This window comes from Molothrus ater, chromosome 1 (genome assembly GCF_012460135.2).
Source record: "Molothrus ater isolate BHLD 08-10-18 breed brown headed cowbird chromosome 1, BPBGC_Mater_1.1, whole genome shotgun sequence".
Taxonomy (NCBI): domain Eukaryota; kingdom Metazoa; phylum Chordata; class Aves; order Passeriformes; family Icteridae; genus Molothrus; species Molothrus ater.
In genome coordinates, this window is record NC_050478.2 from 65932344 (window position 1) to 65953013 (window position 20670).

At 42.9% G+C, this 20670-nt stretch overlaps 2 protein-coding genes across 3 annotated transcripts in view; both read left to right on the top strand.

The window, feature by feature from the left end:
• Nucleotides 1-3359: 3359 nt before the first annotated feature.
• On the top strand, nt 3360-8065 carry GCM2 (glial cells missing transcription factor 2). The gene is made up of 5 exons (XM_036379100.1): nt 3360-3401; nt 4578-4830; nt 5218-5330; nt 6828-6953; nt 7208-8065. Exons 1-5 carry the CDS (start codon nt 3360-3362, stop codon nt 8063-8065), a joined length of 1392 nt encoding a protein of 463 aa, XP_036234993.1.
• A 7944-nt stretch (nt 8066-16009) lies between these two features.
• MAK (male germ cell associated kinase) overlaps nt 16010-20670 on the top strand; it is a 29840-nt gene continuing 25179 nt past the window's right edge. For both annotated transcript variants that reach the window (XM_036407011.1, XM_036407012.1), the window contains exon 1: nt 16010-16095. The gene's annotated coding sequence lies outside the window, so the exon portion shown is untranslated. The remainder of the gene's footprint in view (nt 16096-20670) is intronic.

The following is a 20670-nucleotide window of genomic DNA, read 5'->3' on the forward strand; positions in this document are numbered from 1 at the left end:
CCTTTCTTGTCCAAGGCACCCACTTGTGATGCTCAGACACGACACATACTGCTAGTGGCACCAAAACTACTGTAGACATTTCTAGAAGATATCAACTCACAACAAAATACTGTAAAATTTTTTCAAGCTTTTTCAAAGTAAATATTTTAATACTTCATAGTTTTAAACATTGCATAACATCACACACAAATAGTGAACTACAAATCTACGTTCCACTGGAAGTACGGAGATCAGACTGGAAAAAATTTATTAATTTATCTCCATATCTCCAGGAATTTTGAGCAACTGTAAGACAGGAATACAGCATTTTGGACTGAGGACTCCTCAGTTAGCTCTTTGCTAAGAGAGAGCATGTGTTAGCTGTTTCCTAGCACCTGTGTTAGATCCAGGTGTTACTCATCTTCAGCACAATTGCCTTTCTGCTACTACAATTATTACCAGCTGAAATCAATATAGTGCCAGAAGATAAAACACAATTGCAGATTTAATGCATCAAGCTTGCTACATAACTAGAGAGGGACCTTCATAAATAATATCTCAGTTTTTAAAAACATCAAAGCACAAAGTACTCATCAGTTCTATTACTAAAATTGTATTTTAGTAAAATGTATTTTGCTGGAGCATTTAAAATGCATTTAGAAAGTCTATATCATTTCACTAATGGGACTTATAGAAATTAATGCTCTCCTTCTACTATCACCTTAAAAAAAACCCCAAACAACCCAACCCTTTAAATCAGGTAATATGTGGAGCCATAAAATTGGCTGCTACACCAAAAGCAATAAGAGAGTAAATATTTTTTTCCCCACTTAGTTCATTATATATATATATATATATATATAAAACATATTAAGTATATTTTTAAATCTGTTAAAAAATATTTTTTTTTCTGTGTAGCCAACAAGCCATCCTCTAGTTTTCACTTCCTTAGAGTTCTTTTACTGATGCAAACAACCCTAAATCACATTAGTAAATTGCATACAGTATTATACTCATCTTTGATACCAGTCCTTGCTCAATAAACAAGCTCTTCTCTTCTTGAAGATCACTTTTAAGGTAGAGCTGAATACATTTCAGCAGCAATGAAACATTCTTGAATTCATTCTTATCCAGCTCCTACAGAAACACAGAAGGCCATGCACCATTAGCCTGCTACCCTCTGAGTTGGCTGTTAGAAGAGTTGAGATTATTTATGGTACTTGCCTTTCTCAGTGCTTTGTCCAGCTGGTTAAAGAGAGATTCACTGTATTTCTGGGGAAGCTCTACTTCCTTCTCTTGAAGCAGTTCATCAATTTTTTGAAACCCCTTCCCTTTAAAGGCATCAATGAGCAATGATTCGAGCTGTAGAGGGAAGAAAACAATTAGTGAGTAAAATAAGCAGGCATTGAAATTGGAGCAGCACTAATTATGATTAAATAGTTGTAATGCTATTTTAAAAGTTGCAAGTTTCTATTTATTTGTTTTATATTGTTTGTTTCTCTACTTTTATTTTTCTCCTACATCTGAAGTGAAACATCAGTCTTAATGTCCAAAAGAGACAGAACCCTTGAAACTGAATAATCATAAAAGATACGGAGTAAGGAAAGAGGCAATTTAGTATAGCCAGTTTGTAAGCCTCCCAACTATTACAATAATTTCTTCCCACTTACTAAAGAAAAGATTAAGAGGACTACTGCACTTCCCACTTTAAATAAAATTACTAAAAGTTCTGGGTCATGCTATATGCATTTAAGAAATGCACCTTTAAATATATATAATAACAATTATATATATATGTAAGATAAAGATAAGGATGAATTTAAAAGATCCTTACATAGTCTTCTGCTCTGTCTGCCATATTGCCACTCACATCTCTATTTCGTTCTTCACTTCTTTCTTCCTATAAAAATAAAAGGAAGAGAAAAATACAGGAAAAAAATCTCCTTTCCCTGTCCCCCCCAAAAAAGAAAACCCAACCAACCAAAACAAACCCAAACAACTTTTTCCACCCCAAAGCTGAAGAGCACTTACTCATCCCCTCGCTTCCAAAACGCTGGTTTTCCTTCATCATTACCTAAGCTGCAAAACCCCCCCAACAGCTCCCAACCCGAGGTTTCTGCCGGCCGCGGGGAGGCCCGCAGGTATCCCCCGGAGGGAGCGCGGGGCGCCCTCTCTCTTTGTCCCCTCTCCGCTCACCTGGGCCATGGCGCGGGGGCTGCTTCACTCCCCGCGGCCGGGACCCGCTGCTGCTGGGTGGAGGGTGCCTTTCCCACAGCTCCGAGCACTCTCCTTTCTTCAGCAAGCCCTCACTCTATGCCCCAGCAGTGGGGGGGGAAAGGAGGACAAGCAGCCCGGTTTGCACTCGCCCTAAAAAGCCGCAGCTGTGCGGCACCCGGGCGCTGGAGCACTGACACGGCCCCGGCCGAGCCCAGGGGTGCAAAGGAGGAGCTCAGAGCCTCGCCGGGGGGCTGCTCTCGACCGAGGGATACCGCAGCCGGCGTGTGCTGCTGCTGGGTGGGCTTTATCGTGATCAGCTGAGGGTTAGGATCAGTAAATTTTGGACCAGAGAGGATGGAAGCGAATGAGAAAAATGGCTGCGAACAGGTGGGATCGTTTAAAGGGTGATTGCAGCGCTGGGGGTTCAACGGCTCATTCTCTGTGCTGTTGTGGATTGATTTCTGGTGTGTAAAACAGAAAGAAAAAAACCTGTCTCCCCCTTCCCTCTGATAATCTCCCCCCCACTCCAAAAAATCCCAAACAAACCACAAAACCAATAAAAAGAAAAACAAGCTCAAGAAAACCAAACCAACCAAACAAAAAGGTCCAAACTTCAGACCCCATCGGCCGTTTCTTCCGAAAATAAAAGGGTAACAAAAAAACTGTAAATGACCAATAAGTTAAAATGCGCCTATCAATACAATGGTACCAACACCAACTTTGCACTTTACACCAGATGCTATAGAGCACAGGGTGAAGGGGCAACCTGCCAAGTAACGCCGATTTCGTTTACGTCCAAAGAGCAGGTTATTCAGCATCTTTGCCTCTCTCCGGAGGCTTTACAAGCTGCGGGCAGCTCCGCGGGAGCGAGAGGCAGAGCCCCGCGGCTGCCAGGTCAGACTTCCAAACCCAGCTCAAATTTGCTGAGGTCACGGCCCTCAGTGCTGTGGGGTGGATCGTACACAACCCCTGCATCCATCCCTCGTCACACACCTCCAGGTGAGGGTAGCGAAACCCGCCTGCGGTGTGGAGGGGCAGCGCAGCTCCTGCCGCACCCAGGGCCGCGGTGGGGTTCGGTGATGGTGCTGCTGTTCCGCCCACACCTCGGCGACGCCCCGACAGCATAAAAAAGCGGGAGCCGTCACCCACGGCCACTGTCTGCCATGAAGCTCACCTGGGACATCAACGACCTCAAGCTGCCGCAGGTACCGGGTGGGCGGGAGGTACCGGGGAAAGTCTCCGTCCAGCTCTAACCCGGAGCTGGGGAACAGCGGAACTTCGCTCTAAGCAAAGCTTTGTTTTATGTCTGCTTTGCTTCTCTTTTCACTTTGTGTTGTTTTGTAGTCTTTATAAAGTCACTTATAATGAAAGTATGGATTTGATGCACAGCTTTGCCTGGCTGGATATGAACTCCTATAAGAACCTGTGGCTCCATTTGGACAGTTTCCTTCTCCCTCCTCCTCCTCGTTCAAGAAATGTTGAATTGGAGCTTGAATTGACTGTTTACTACTATTACCCGAGTTATCTAATTATTTCTTTTGTTTATTGATGCAACACTTTAATGCCAATGAGCACTCCACTTTTGTGCAGTTGTGAGTTTCAAATGCATTGTTTAATTTGCAACTTTTTTCATCTTAGAGTTTATTTAAGTTTACAGAGCCCATGCTGTTATGTGTTAATGAATGTCTGTATATGCTGGTAGTTCCCTACTATTTGCTGGGATTGCTCCCACATATGTACATACATATGTTAAATATGTATTGCATTATAAATATTTGCAGTTGAAAATTTTCATTCATAGCTCTGGTAATTATATTTTTGTAATGAACTCCAGAAAGATGTGAAATCCCAAATTGAAATATTCTTTGTTTGTGCCACTACACATATATTGTAAGTACGTTTACAATGACAAATCATTTTATCTCTATTATTTGGGAAAAGCCTAATTCAAATCATATTAGATGCACTTTAGAAAGCCATTCCATAGCTAAAACTTCTAGTTTCCTGCCTGCAGCTACATTGTCCCACAACAAGGAGAACTTAATAGCAGTCATGATCTGGGTGGCTTGTGTCCTGTCTGGGCACACTGGTCAGTAACTGCTGGGAGTAAGGCTGACATCTTACAGCTGATAACTTCCCTGTAAAAGGCATATGTGTCAGCAGACCGTGCTACAACGGGTCATGATACAAAAGAGGAAAGGATCCTGATACAGATCCTTTTCAGATACAGAATCTCAGATTGCCCTATAGAGAGCACTTCTGAACAAGCTATTATTTCAATATTTCTTTTTCTGCAAAAATAGCAGGTTATAATATGCTAAAAATGTTTTCTTGCTTTTCTCCTTGCTGCCTTGCCTGCCACCCCACCTGCGGTGCTGCAGGAGCCCAAGCACTTCGACGCCTTCCAGGAGTGGCCCGATGGCTACGTGCGGCTCATCTACTCGAGCGAGGAGAAGAACGCGCAGCGGCACCTCAGCGGCTGGGCCATGCGCAACACCAACAACCACAACTGCCAGATCCTCAAGAAGTCCTGCCTGGGCGTGGTGGTGTGCGCCCGGAGCTGCGCCCTGCCCGGCGGGGCCAGGCTGCAGCTCCGCCCCGCCATATGCGACAAGGCTCGGCAGAAGCAACAAAGTGAGAGGCACCCAGAGAGCTGCGATGCCCAAGGGACCCCGTTTCTTTCATCCGGGCTTGATTTCCAAGCTGGAGTCACCCTTACTTGCATGCAGGCTAAGGCACAATTGCAATGAGTGATTAATTCCAAATTTCATCAATGTCTGTTTGCAAATATTTAAGGGGATATGGATTTAAATCCTTTAAATTATTAGTGTGTACATCTAGTGGGCAGCTCTAGTTCATACCATTTAGCTATGCTTGGTAGTCTATATTGCATTTCCTTGAACAATGCATGTTAATCTGAATTTTGGAAAAGTCTGATCATGTTGCTCTTGATCTCTGTTTACTCTCAGGCAGCATCCTTGTCCTTAACCAATCTCTTCAGCAGTTTTTGTCTGTTCACAGAGAAAGCCTGCCCCAACTGTAACTCTGCACTGGAGTTGATTCCTTGCCGAGGACACAGCGGCTATCCAGTCACAAACTTCTGGAGGCTTGATGGAAAAGCAATATTTTTCCAGGTAGAAAGAAGTTGTATGTATTTATTCACACTACATAAAAAATGAGAGAGAGATTTCAGAGAGATATTTCTTCCTCCTCCCCCTCTCTTTTTATGTAACACAGACCATGATGAGCATGATGGAGGTGTAGTCCATGACTACACCTTGAGTGTAAACATAAGAACATTTCTCTTGAGTATAAACATAAGAACAAATAAAACAATAACACTTGGCTATCTCTTTGAAAGTGGTACTTATGGGTTGGCAATATTCAATTTTAACTACAATAAAACTGATGGGTAAAATTCTCCTCTTTACAGAACACAAATATGAACAAAAATGTTGTCTTGCACCCTGGTGCATATGACAACTGGATGTCTCCAATGTTATTTCCAAATATTTATTTGCTACTAAAATAAATGTTAAATAGGAAAAAAAAAGTCCTACTTAATTCACATGAGTTGAAACATAAAAATTCTACTTCATGTGAAATTAGTCTCTGAATTTTGAAGGATTTAAAATCTTGACAGAAAAAAAATAAGAATCTTAGCTGAAATTTGAAACTTCATCTTGATTTTTCTTTTCTAGCAATATTGGAACAAAAATGAAACAAAAAGTTTCTGTTCCATGAGATTACATTTTCTCCTGGATAATTTTTTCCCCTGACTCACACAGCAGTGAATTCTGTTTTCCAGTCTGTAAATGGAAGAAAACTGGCCATATTCCCAGATTCTCTCCTATATTATTCTTATTCAAATGTTGTCTTACAGACATGCAAAATTGGAAGACTTTACTATCAAAAAAGTTGATAAATCCTTGCTTAGAAGTTAATTTCTGCTTGAGAAAGGATAGTGTTTTAAAAGAAATTTTTAGCTTCCTGCTTTGTGTTTGGGACTGTATGTAGTTCTGTTCAGACAAATGAGTAAGGAAATGTAGTGTCCATGACTTCATCATATGCCAGTGTAACTTTGGTTATGTAGATCTGCATACCCACAGATGTTTCAATAGCAGAGCATCTTCAGAGGGTTTTCCAGGATATAATTTTAATTCCTGTTCAAGAAGGTATATTGCTTTAAGAGAATATTTTTCATCTTGTAGCACGAAACCTCTTTAAAGCCTATGTATACTATACATATATCTATGTGTTTATAAGGCAGAACTGAGATACTGGACTGCAGAAAACCAACTAAACTATGGGGTTTTTTTGGGTTGTTTTCCCATTGGTTCTAATTATCTACTCCTGGATGTCACAAACTTAGGTAGCACTTTTGCTCCTTCATCAGCTCTGCAGTCCTCACTGACTTCTCCCTTACTTTTTCCTTCTATCTACATCCAAATCATGCTTTATGCTATATGTTTCTTTCCACAATTAATTTGTCCTCGTTTAGTTTCTCCTTCCTTTTTTCTTATGCCAAGCCACAGACCATGCTGTGACTACCCCTCCTGCTACATAGAGCATTTTCTCTAATCTTCCCCTATTCTAGGTACACACCTAATTCTCAGTAAATCCTAATTTAGGCTAAAGGAGTCCATGACCACCCCCGGCCAGAGAGCAAACTGGAGGCAGAGGCAAGAAGAAGTGCCATTAAGAAGCAAATGTCCTCTTATCACCACTCCCAGAAAAAGAGATCTCTAAATTCAGAGGTAAGTCAAAGTCAGTAGTGAAAGAAAAAGGTGACATAAATGAAGACTTTTTTTTGTCAATTAAAAAGCTGTGATAAGCATATATTGGGGATCCCAGGGCAAAACAAAGCTTTACATCATGCTATTAATGTGTGCTAATAACAAAGTAACATCTGTTAATTTGGGGCTGGAACTAGCAATAGCACAAGTATTGAGACATATGTGTGTGGGCAGTATTGATTCCTGTATCTTAAAGATCCACTTCTCCTTGTCAGGCAGGAAGGTACCCTGACAGCAGTGGTTACTCCAATAACCTACAGAATTTTCACTGCATGGATGGCCCAGAAAGAGTCAGTATCTTCACAGACACCAATTTTTCAATTCCAGCCCAGTCTTACCCTTCATTGCAGAACACAGACCTCTACAATGCACCTTGCGACTCAGCCAGCTTCCAAGAGAACCAGCTATCGCCATACCCTAAATGCCCAAATCCAAGGATCTACATGCCCATGCCATGCAGCTACGAGTTTGGTGTTCCTACCTTTGTAAGCTCAAGCCCTTACCCGACATTTTACAAAGATCTGTCCAGTCCTGCCATTGATGCAGACCCCCTCAGTCTGAACGGGCCTCACTACAACGCTGTGACCAGCCATGATAAGAGCTTTGATAACCCTGGCAGACACTACGGACTGAAACCAGCGTGGGGGAAAACCGGCAGTGGAGACCGGAGTGACTATGGGCAGATGGCAACAAGTGCTCCCCACCCTTACTGCAGTGGGGACTATCCCTGCAGGTACAGCCCCAGCCCCGCTCCCATGGCCCCGCCACTGCAGACGGTCATCACCACCACCACCAAGGTGTCCTACCAGGCCTACAAGCCACCCGTGCTGAAGTACAGCGACAACCTCTGCGACATGAAAAACATCCAGAGCTACACTCATGTGGCAGAAAACATCTCAGGTGCCGTCTATTCAGGGATGAAGATTCAGGAAGACTTTGGGATGATAAAGTCAGCATTGCTCTACCAGCATGACTCCATCCCCACAAAATCCAAACCAGATGAGGGGATGGAGAGCTATCGGTATGGGCTCCCTCTGGGAACAGCTTTGCTGAGCATGAAGGCCAGGCCCTAAGGTTTGAGAGTGCTGAATATTGACTAAATGGTCCCTAAATGGCAAATACCTGCAGATGGGAGAATAAGTTATTGTGCTGACCTGTGTGAGTGCTAAGTCAAGTAGTTTGGGATTTGAGGAGAAATAAGGAAGCAAAACATCAAGACAGCTTTTTCCCAAAGGCACCTTTCTGGAGCTGTGTGCTGAGTGAATTATATTTTGCATCTAATTTCAAAGAAACCCCACACAATCTCTAAAATGGCACAAGGAACTGAGCCCAAAACACACCTCGGAGAAGGTAATATGGAGGCACAGCTCCTCTGGAAGTCAACAGCCTCCTCTGACAGCAAGTGCAATCCGCTTACAGCCACAACTCCTGCCTCAAGCTTTGAGAGAAAATGCTCCATCTGTAAGAAAGAAAAGACTAATCAGGTAATGGAAAAAAATGAAGGAAGGTGGCTATAGATTATGGTCAACTGAAGGAAATGGCAGGGAAGAAAGAAAGAAATAACAGAAATGTGGAAGCAAGACAATTTGCAGAATAATTCACCTGAATGGTTCATTCACCTGCCATGATCCTTTTGATGAATGGAAAGATCAGCTGAGTTTCTCTGAAATGAGAAACGAAAAACCTGAAACCTGAGAAATGAAACTTGCTAAATTCACGTTGCTTTTTGATCCCCTGTATCAAGAGTAGAGACTACCCGCCTTCCTACATAAGGACAACCCAGAAAAGCCACACCAGGAACTGATGCCCTGTAACACTCAGCCTGGAAGCAGGAAGGCTCAGGTGACCCCCACCAAGCCTGCTCAGCATCACATGGCTGTCAGAGTTAACTTATGTGGTCCTGAAAACCATTTACAATGAAACTGGTTTTTGCTTAAAGGGGCCTGGCAAGCTGGTCAGGCCAATTGGTTATTGGTGCAGAATTCTCTTTACCCATGAATATAGCTGGTCCTGTCTAGGAATGCAACATCCCAGCTGCTTAGTACAGGTCAGTGTTGAATGAACCTTTCCTGGCTGCCTCTCTGCACTCCATTTCCATCAGGTCTTTCTCCCTCTCCCAAGGGACTTTTCTCTCTGTAAACATAGCTCCCCATGACAGCACTACTTTGGAAATTAAACAATCAGCCAACAGAGAAGTTACAAAACAAAATCTCCAAACTGAGGTAAGAAAAGAAATCGCAAAGAAATGCATTTCCAAATTCATCCCCAAAACAACTTATTCTTTAATCCGGAAAGAAGAAAAACCAGAGCAGTACTGGTTTAAAACTAAAGATATTTTGAAAACCACCTAGTACTTGGCAATAGAACCCTGACCCAAAATGTGTGTGCCATTCAAGGGAGCTAAGTAGACACAGGGGACTGATCAGGGTAAAAAAATTTCTTTTGATATCATTATTGAGTTTACCAAGTATCTTTGACTTTTTGAACACTTTTTTTTACCTCTGTCTTATGTATATTTTTGCTGTGTTTTCAGAAGCAGCATACTACTGTAGTCTTTCAATAAATGTGAAATCACAGTTAAAAGCAAGGCACCATGTAAAGTAATGAGAGCAGTTGGCTAGTTAGAATTATAAGGTTCTATGCACTGAAGCTGTCATTAAACGGGTAAACAAATTGCATTTTCAAAGAACAGTTAAACAGTAATTTAAAAATAGTTATTTCTGATGTAGTATATTTTCTTTCTTTTTATATTTTTATGAAAACCATGTTTTTATAAGCGTGTTCAGTCTGAGATGTCAAACTGAGCCCCACAGGAATTTAGTTAATAGCATCCTCTTTCAGCAGTGGATTGTTCAGCATTTTAAAAATTCAAGCCAGACAAAGATGTAATTCACAAAAATACTAAATTAATTCACCTGCAGCAAGATTACCTTGCCTTTTAGCTCTAGTATACTTTCTGTATATCTCCCTTAGCTTTTGTTAACCTCTTAGGGTAATTCTTCTACCAAGTGTTTTAAGTTACGGATAAGATGAGATTCAGGTGAACAACATCAATCTGATAATTAGCCCACATACTTTAAAACCCTTAAAAAAGAAAAAAAAAAAGGTGGTTTGTGAGTTATTACCCAGAAAGACTGATGTGAAATTTTAGAGTTTATGAGTATATAACACTATGCCTGTTTACAGAACTGGGATTTCTCACCTGTATGTCAAATCATATTGAGGCATTTGACATGTCAAATAATAATCAAGGCTTGTAAGTTTAAGGGGGGGGGGGAAGTATAAGAGGGGAATAAGGCAAAACAAAATGACTAAAAAAGCTGGAAAGATTCACTGCAGATAGGAAAATCAAGGAAAAATATTAAAGCTGTAAATTGCTCTATTTTATAGTGATTTTAGAGGAGTTAGCCAACCACAACTTAAGCAAGAGTTATTAAAATACTACTAGCTATTAAAACAGACAAGCTGTGGGGGGTGCATGCTGCTTACATTACTGGTATTAAACTCGTCATTGTAATTGTGTGCTTAAATTGTTATGCTCTCCAATTAAACATAGCTTTTAAAGCAGAACTTTGTACACTAGTAAAGAAAATGCAGCCAATTGTGTTTAGATGCTACTTTTAGGGTGTGGATTTATTTATAATAAACATGACAGCTGTTTAAGCACAGTGAAAAACTATGATGGCGATTACCTTGCTACATCATCTGAGCAGTACAACAAACAAAACTGCTCTAAAGGTTATTGCAGTCTTTCTTCACCTTGACTCCTCTCATGTACAAGTGTCTGGGATGAGATTAGCTGTATGTTACATTTACAGACAAAAAAATCAGATGGAAAAAGTCTAGAGCTGTAGACAGCTTTTCTCTTCAAAATCCATAAATGTAAAGGCAATGGGAGCTTCTGTAAAAAGAGAAAAAGAAAAAAAAAGCTGAAATTGAAAGCCTCATTGTAGGTCTATACAGCTGCAGCATTGACTTTAAAAGCATGTTCCTCAGGCAAAGCAGCATCCTGAAGCAAGATGGTCCCTGAGTAAGCACCTTCTCTTCCCATTAATTGTCCCTTTCAAGTGTGGTTTCTGGTCCTGCATTGAGCATCTGAGAGGAGCCCTTCACCAGCCTGTACCCTCTACTCTGACAGGTATCTTTGTCTAACAAACTCCAGTTGTAATGGCACAGTCACAGAGGGAGAGGAGGAGAAGATGCTTTCAAATCTCAGCCTCCTGTGGCTCTGGCTTCAAATGGGTTACAAGGGCCCTACTGAGGTAAAGCACCACCTGTACCCATGCTGAGGATGCCCTTTGTACCAAAACAGCAGCCCCAGAATGGCAAAGGTTAAAAACCCAAATGTTTAATGGATGCCTCCCAGAGACAAGAGGTTCTGTGACAATGTTTTTCGCTCATGTACCCACGAAATGTACGCAGGTGTCACACACCTGACAGGTTCAAATACCTGTGGGCATCACTTCATGGTCACACCTCATGGAGGGCAGACAGAGCCTGGCAGACTGTCCTGCTCCATGACCACCACCCAGTCCTGCTACAGAACTCCTGTGAGAGTCTGAGCAATCTGCTTGGCCCTTGCTCCTCTTTCGGAACCAGGTTATCTCTGGGCTTTCCAAATGTGCTAAATGCTGCAAACAAGGCATGCAGGAACTTGGCTGTTTTGGGCTTATTGAGCCTGAAGTAGTTGATCTCTTCATTTGGGGGTACAATCTATCACCTTAAAGGCAGAGACAAGCTTTGCTTGAGTTGCAGGAGTGGAAACCAGAGTGTAACAGAGTTGAATATGATTTGAGATATGAATATGAGACTTTTTTTGTCCTGGGGATTTTCTGGGATTTCTTCTAGATTGCTGGGGTTTTCTTAGTATCTTTTTGGGGGAAAGCTGCCTAAAACAACTGAGACAGCTTTCACCAAAGTAGCGCATGTTTCTTGAGAGACAACATTTAGCAGGATGCACAATGCAGCTCTAGGGATGCATTTAGAAAAATTCAAGTCATTCCTACCCTTATCAATAGAAGCCACATGCAGACAAAAAGGGGAGAACTGAGGCATTTAGTGCTGGAGTGGTTCCTCCAAAAACACTGAGTGAAAAATTCCATGCCTGTTAAAATCCCTCTGCCTGAGAAATAACGAGAGTGGTATACAATGGTTATCCATGCCTGGATTCCTGCCTTTAGTGTTCTAGCTGCCTAAAGTTAAGTACCTGGCTGTCACTCATATGAGCAAAGGGGAGGTGAACCACACAGTGCTTATGTAGCGATACACCTGAGATTGTGCAAAGCGGAGAGTGCATTTCAGCACAGCACCTCTCCAGGCTTGCAAGAGTCCACATGAGACACAAAGATCAGTGGGATGACACAGGTGCAAGTAAGTATCACAGAGAAACACTGCTAGTTTGGCTCAACCTTATTCAAACAAACAGAAAAATGAAGTTTACACAATCCCTATAAGCTTCAACATGCATGCTGGTACTTGTGATGGTGTTAGGGAGAAGGCAGTTTCAGGTATTTTGGCTGGCACTTGAGCATAGCATCAACACCTTCAAGGACCACAACCAAAGGAGGTCCTTTCAACAGAAAATTACTCAGTGGGTCTGCATGTGTTGTTTTGTAAAATAAGCAGGGAAGCAGGTGCATAAAGATGTTCTAAGAGGTCCTTTAGCAGGGCTCACAAACATACTAGGTCTCTTTGTTCCATCCTGTTGTCTTTCCTTCAGCTTCTTGGTTCATAGCAAGAGCACAGGACAGCATCTCTCTCCTGTCTTTATGACAAAATGAAGTGTTAAGTGACTGGCTTGCAGTGCTTGTACTGCAACTCCACACCATGTTGCAGCCTGGCTCAAACACTGGCAAGTCCTGTCTACAGCTTTTCTGCCTTCACGTGTGTGAAATGTTGGGGACCATTACAAAAAGTACCAATAACTGACAGACAGGAGGTCCTGGTAACAGAATTTAGACTTAAATGTTTTTCTTGTGCAAAACTAATACAGAAATTATTTAAACATCAACACCTTGCTTATGCTAGATCTCTTATAAGTGGCTGTAATTAGACTGGGGATAAGGGGGAAATGCCCCACAGGCAACCAAGAGCATTTTCACCTTGTTCAGCAGCAAGGACAGTGGGATTGAATGTACTCTCAGCATGGCTGCTGGTGACACCGAGCTGTGTGGTGCAGTCAGCATGCTGGAGGGAAGGGATGGCATCCAGAGGGACCTGGACAGGCTGGAGAGACGGGACTGTGCAAACCTCATGGAGTTCAACAAGGCCAAGTGCAAGGTCTTGCATGTGGGTTGCAAGGACAAACAGAGGCTTGGGGGAAAATGGATTGAGAGCAGCCCTGAAGAGAAGGACTTGAGGGTGTTGGTTGCTCAGCAAGACCCAGCAGTGTGTGCCTGCAGCCCAAAAAGACAAATGTATCCTGGGCTGCATCCAAAGCAGCGTGGCCAGCAGGCTGGGAGAGGTGACTCTGCCCCTCTGCCCTGCTCTGATGACAACCCACCTGCAGTGCTGCATCCACCTCTGGGTCCCCTAATATGAGAAGGCCATGGACCTGTTGTAGCAAGTCCAGAGGAGGCCACAAAAATGCTCAGAGGGCTGGAGTACCCCTCCTATGAAGACAGGCTGAGAGAGCTGGGGTTGTTCAGCCTCGAGAAAAAAGGATTCTGGGCTGACCTTGTAGCATCCTTCCAGTACCTAATGGGGGCCTGCAAGAGAGCTGGAGAAGAACTTTTTACATGGGCATGTAGGGATAGGACAAGGGGGAATGGCTGTACACTGAGACAGGGTGAATTTAGATTAGATATTAGACAGAAATCCTTTACTATGAGGGTGGTGAGGTACTGGTGAGGCACTTGCCTAGAAAAGTTATGGATGCCCTGGAAGTGTTCAAGGCCAGGTTAGGATCAGGCTCTGAGACTTCTGGTCTAGTGGAAGGTGTCCCTGACCATGGCAAGGAGGTTGGAACTAGATGATTTTTAAGGTTCATTCCAGCCCAAACCATTCTATGATCTTATGAAACTGAGTGGCAGCACCAGAGGAAGAGGACAGAGCCCATCCCTGGGAAAGGACAGTCATAGGACACGGCTAAGCTGTCAAGAGAGGAAAGGGCAGGGAGGGGACATCACAGGTAACTGCTGCATCATTTCCACTGACAGTGGAGAGGTGTTTTCACATATTTAAGGTAGGGGCGTATCCACGTAGTGGTGATCAAACATATTCTTAGAGGTTAATGCATGGTTAAATTCTTTGCTATGTACAGTCAGCTCCTGCTGAATCTCTGCCTGAATTCTGCTGTGTGGGTTATGGTACTTTCTTCCTTCTCATGTCCAAGTCTCACCTTTGAACTTTATTTTACCTGGCAGTCACCTCTGATGTTTTATTTCAGTAAAGGAAACAGGCATATTTTGTTTCAGAAAATAAAACGTTGTTTTCTTGTACTTTCATTTCAGCAAGCTATGGGCAAGTGGTCAAATCCTTTGAATTCCAGAAAACCAATTCCCATAGCGCCACGTTCCACCCAGTTGACTTGAGGTAGAATCAATTAATCTGTCAACAGTTCTTAAACCACCACAAAGTTACCATACCAATTAATGAGGAACAGGGAGGGGAGAGAAAAAAAAGGTAAAATGAAGACAGCTTCCCATTTTTGCTCAGCAAGCCTGAGCTGCCAGCATGGTGAAGCAGATAGGAATATGGATTTCTAAAACAATTTTCTGCCTTTCCCTCCATGGTGCTTCTAATTTTTATTGTGATGAAATGATCTTCTCCTTTTCTTGCCCAGCACTCTCAAAAACATTAAAATATAGGAAGCTCAAGCAAATGTTGAGAATTGAAGCTTAAAATGAGACTTCCCTGCCAAAAGTGCCTCTGGATCAGACACTAAATATGCCATTTTTATTAACTGTGCCTTCTGTACACCCTAGAGAAATGCAAGATTACAAGGACTAAGTGGAAAGTTCATTATTATTTTTGTTACAGAAATACATATATTTTAGAATGTATAGAGCACTCAAAGTTTCTCCCTTGCATTAGTATTAGCAACTTGCATTTTAATAAATTGCTTACAAGAAATACTTTTAAAAAATGCTAGGGGGAAAAATCCCTCAGGTTTCACTACAGCTGTGAGTAATACAGGTGGGAATTACAAATCCTAAGTACACTGTGGCTTAGCTGGTAGCTTTCATAAGATCATAGAATGGTGTGGATTTGGAGGGCACCTTGAAGATCGTCTAGTTCCAACCCCCTTGCCATGGGAAGGAACACCTTCCACTAGACGAGGATGCTCAGAGTCCCATTCAGCCTGGCTTTGAACACCTCCAGGGACGGGCCATCCACAACTTCCTTGGGCAACCTGTCCAGTGCCTCACCAGCATCACAGAAAAGATTTTTTCCCCTATTATCTAATCTCTTTCCATTTGTAGCCGTTTCCCTTTGTCCATGCTCTTGTCAATAGACTCTATCCATCTCTCCTGAAAGCTCCCTTTAGGTAGTAGAAGGCTGCTCTAAGGTCAGCCTGGAGCCTTCTCTTCTCCAGGCTGAGCGGCTCCACCTCTCCCAGACTGGGTTCATAGGAGAAGTGCTCCAGCCCTCTGAGCATCACAGAGCATCCAGCTCTGCACTCACTCCAGCAGCTCCCTGGCCTTCCTGTGCTGGGGACCCCAGAGCTGGAAGCAGCACTGCAGGTGGGGTCTCACCAGAGCACCAAATACATATTCAATATATAATTACTACTAGCAGTAATTATAATGAGGACTGTCCAAAGACGATCTCGCCTATCATGGGGCCACCTTCAGGGAACCTGTGACGCGGCTCTCGTCACGGGGCTCAGCTCCCGTTGCGCAGCACTCCCTTTCCAGCAGGGCGCTGTCCTCGCTCCCGGCAGATCTGTTTATCCACCGCCTCCCCACTCCTCCACTCCACTGGGGACTCCCTGGCAGCCGTGCCCGCGGCCGGGAGGGCGGTGCCGGCGGCGGGCCCGCCTCAGCCCGGGCCCGGCCCGCGCCCGTCGCCCCGGTGACGGGGCAGAGCGGCCCGGCTGAAGGAGGCGGCGGGCGGGCCGGGGGCTCGGCGCCATCGAGCTGGCTCCGCCCGCGGCGCCGCGGTGAGTGAGGGGCGGCGGGGACGGGAGCGAGCCCCCCTCGGGCCGGGCTGGTGAGCGCCCGTGCCCCGGGGGTTGGGCCTCCCTGGGGTCCCCTCAGCACGCAGGAGGTGCGGGTTTGGGCTGGAGCGGGAGCCCGCAGAGCTCCGTTCCTAAAGGGGAGGGTGCTGCCGGTCCCCAGCGTGCTCCGGCGGGCTGGGGTCGGTGTGCGGTGAACTCGCGTGTGGGGGACCTGCCCCGCTGCAGTGCTGGGCTGCGAGAGCGCCGCGTGGTGCGGAGCTGCGGGGACAGGGAACCTGCCTGCTTTAGCTTCGGTGGGGTAGAGCCGGGCCCTGGCGGCCTGAGAGCTCCGCGGTTAATGAGGGGAGGCGAAACTTTATTTAGGAGAAGCGGGGTGAAAGTGGCAGGCCGGGCGGTGCCGAGTTTCACAGCCGGAGTGAGCGGCTGGAGCGCCGCGCTCCCCTCGGCGCTGTGAGTGCTGAGGAGGGGACTGGCGCGCCCTTGGGAGGAGGCTGGATTTCACCAGGTGGAACTGGAGTGGAAACGAGCATTTGTTTCCATTCTCAAGACGGAGAGGAGATCTCTTTAGTGCGCATAATTATCTCAAAGGCAGGTGCCAAGAGGATGGTGCCAGAGTCTTTTCAGTGGTGCTTGGCGACAGGATGAGGAGCAGTGGCCATAAACTGAACACAGGAAGTTCCACCTCAACGTGAACATTTTTCACATTGAGGGTGGCAGAGCACTGGAACAGGCTGCCCAGGAAGGTTGTGGAGTCTCCCTCTCTGAAGACATTCAAAACCCACCCAGATGTGTTCCTGTGTCACCTGCTCTAGGTCATCCTGCCTTGGCAGGGGGTTTGGTTTAGATGATCTCCAGAGGTCTCTTCCGACCATAACAATTCTCTGTTTTATTGAAACTTACTGTGGTGCAGATGCTGAAAGATGAGTGGTTCGTATTCCTTCTGGATACTGCCCAAAACTGGAGACTTGCAGTTCCGGCAGCACTGAAACCGCTGCTATCCTGAAACTTGCTGTACTGCATAGTGGGAAGGGGTTTCATGTGGGTAGGAAGCGGTAGCCTTGCTGGTATGGTGGTAATCTGCTGAAAAAGTTGGTGTAACTTTGGTTTGAAACCAAAGCTGGTTTGGAACAAAACAGGGGAAAATACTTAAAGCAAACTGGAGTTCTTAATTTGATATATCCCATCCTGAATGCCTGATACATACAAGTGGAACAAGATTAGATTTTTAAGGACTTAAAAAAAAATAAAATTAAGGCAGTCTATTTCAAAGCACTGGTATTTATTGTCAATGTTACTGACTTCTTTCCTGCAGCTGAGTGTTGTGTTTCTAGATAACTGCTGGTATTTGATTAGAGTAATGGATTTGAGGTTAATCTCAAGAACTGGATCCACCTGTCATGGTACCTGATTACTGGCAGCTTTAGTAATATATGCATTCACTACCAAGAAGGTTCTTGTACCAAAGTTTGTTTGTTGTTTTGTGGTTGGATTTGGTTTTGGGTTTAGTTTTTTGGGGTTTTTTTTGGTTTTTTTTTACTTTTAAAATCAGTATCAGCATACATTCTGTGCTGTGCAATACTGCCAGTCTGATCATTGAGAACAGTACTGTGCCATGCAAACAGTTTTGGTGATTTCATCAGTTACTGTAAACAGGTTGGTAATATTTGGTTGTGGGTGTTTTGCTTCTCTGGGTGGGAGGTCTTATTGGGTCATACATCCTAGTTTCTAATAATTTGAGTAGTTTGTTTAGGATGCAGTTGTAGAACTCTTGGTAAAGCTTAGTATTTGGATATAAGAAATGTAGGTGATTTGTTGCTATTCATTACATTTTGAAAGGTAATCCAGACATCTAAAATAATATAAAATTGCTGCTAGTGCTTAAGACACCAGTAATACAGTAAAAGTGATGATGGTTTGTTTCAATTCTCTAGTACTTTTCCAGGTTCCCTAAATTTACACAAATTAAAGATTCTGTCAAGCTATTTTATTTTGTCCTCTATTTGTCCCTGGCTTTAATCTTTCCTTAATCCTGTGTAAAGAGATTATGTGCAGTATGTCACTAAGAATAACAACAAGCTGTTGTTTGGACTAGGATTTCTCTTGTCTGTTTGGTACCTGTTATGACAATTTTACATTTTAGTGCTTTGCATCTCTGAAGAAATAATATCATATAAGCATTAGTATGGAAAAGGCCACTCCAAAGGCTTGTTTTAACCAGAAAAGCTAGATTAGGCCCTTGCTTTTCCTTGGGTTAGTACAAAAGACAAAACTGAACTGCAGGTTTGAAAAAGAAAATACAGATAGACCACTGAGGAAAAAATTGCACACCTGAGCTGGGTATGAGTGGTGAAAATTACAAAGAGTGCAGAAGTCTGTGGTAGTGAAAGGTGAATCTCTGGGCCATTTCTGTTCTAATCATCATGCTCTGTAATTCCAAAACATGTCAGTGTGGGGTAGGTGTGATGGTGCCCAGACATTGTTGTCAGGGTATGTGGTTTTCACACCTTGTTTTGTGCATTTCCATTGAGTGGATTTGACACTTCCACTTGATCATTGAAGGAATGCACCAACTTTTCTGTACTTTACTTGATCAGGTGTTTTTGTACCCTAAAACTTAAAGTATACAGCAGAAAAGGAGTAAGGCAATAAAATATATTACAGAACAGACTGTAATGAATAATTGGTCTGTGTTGTATTACACGGAATTTCTGGAGGGAAGGAACAATTTATGTGAGGTTGTTTTGATTGCACATGCCAAAATATTAGAATTGGACAAAAGGAATAATTGTTAAAGCTGGTGATTAATATATACTCCGATGAAAATTACTTGGAAAGCTGATAGGATTTAGGCACCAAAATTAGAGAATTTAAAGGTCAAAACTTGAGGTTGTGTCTAGATCTTGTTCTGTTAATTGCAAATACAAGTTTTTCTCATGTTATTTTTGGTACACTTTGTTAGAGAGCAAAAACTTGAGCATGAAATGCCTGCAAATTCTCCAACTTCTTAATGTAACCCTAGGAGTTCAAGCTAGGGCCATCTGTAGCAGATATTGCTGAAATCTGTCAAAAAAAACCATACCTTAAACAATGCTCAATGATATTTGTTGAAACAGAGAAACACAAAACTTGTTACATTTCACTTCACATGATACGCCTGTCTATACCTATACACAAAAATGCATACACAGTTTATCATTGCTTTAAATGTGATGCTGTGTTGTAAAATGGGTATAAGAATACCCTCAAGGTTTTTGTGTTGGTTTGTTTTTTTAATAGATACCTAGAGATACACATCTTGACAACTTGCAAGATGGTTATGCAGAATGTATCTTAACTTGGAATAAATACACTTGATCATCTGCTTTTACCAGAGACAACAAATAACCTTTTTGTCAAAAGGCAAATTGATGGTATTAAAGACTAGAGTGCATGCAGGCATTCTGGGGAATAAGATATAAAGCTGAACTCTGAGAAAAACAATTTGCTTAAATATATCAAAGTCCAATTTAAAATCTCATCATAATTTGAGATGCCTATGTTACTTTTTGTTAAATCTGATTTTTAGCTTTGTTTCAGAATACGTTATTAACCAGAAATCTTATTTCACTATAACTGTGGCTTTAGGGGAGGGGAGGTGTAGACGAGTGTAGAAAAAAATCTTCTTTGTAACTTTCCCTGACAAAATGAAGGTTGCTTGGTGCAAAGATTATTAATTGAGATGTCCACTAGGCCAGTGGCATCTTGTCAGGTGAGATCTTTCCTGCTAACAGAAGCAACAGGAAGTAACACTCTGTGTTGTAACTTAGAGAAAGCAGCATTTCAACTCAGAACAACTTAGAAACATTGGTCTATTGTCCAGGAAGCTGTTTCCTTTACACAGCAGGCTGGACTGCTTGAGAATGTATATTTCACACTCCTGGAGAAGCCAGTTTTGTTGTTATTTTACCAGGCCTGTAAATCTCAAGCCTGAATCTTGTTATCAGCTGAATCAGAGTTTCTTAATCTGTTTGAACAGACCAGACTGTAGCTAATTTTGGTGTAAGGATAAGGACTAGAGTATGAGAGTCCTTATATGAGAGTATGCTAAATTCTCAATCTCCTATAAAGATAGACTGATGGTGTGCTCCTATTGATTTGAGTTTTATTTTGTATTTTCAGACAGCAGAGGCAAAAGGTAGAGAATGCTATTATTCAGTTAGCATTCAGTGTTTGTTTGTGTATTAGCATTTGGGTTACAGGAAGTAAGTGGTACAATGAGAGGTTGCTAGTTTTTCCTAGTCCTGCATAAATGAGTGATTCTTCTGAGTTTGTGTGTTTAACATCAGGCCTTCATCTGAAGCATTGGTGAGAGAGAGTATTGTGTGTAATGGAAGCTGGGGTTCAGATTCAAACTTGGATTGGGTTTCAAATTAATATTCAAATTAATATTTGCATGGATTCAATTATTAATGTGATTAAACATTGTTCAGTATGGATTCTTTTCCAAATGACAGTTCAGATTTAATCTTCCATACCAGTGCATGTAAGCTCTATGCTTCTCTCTGCAGGCCTTGTAAA

Coding starts and splice junctions, on each gene's coding strand:
- GCM2 (XM_036379100.1), top strand. CDS start 3,360: ATGAAGCTCACCTGGGACATCAACGACCTCAAGCTGCCGCAG. Junction 5,331..6,827: donor GAAAAGCAATATTTTTCCAG/GTAGAAAGAAGT, acceptor ATCCTAATTTAG/GCTAAAGGAGTCCATGACCA. Junction 6,954..7,207: donor AGAGATCTCTAAATTCAGAG/GTAAGTCAAAGT, acceptor TCTCCTTGTCAG/GCAGGAAGGTACCCTGACAG.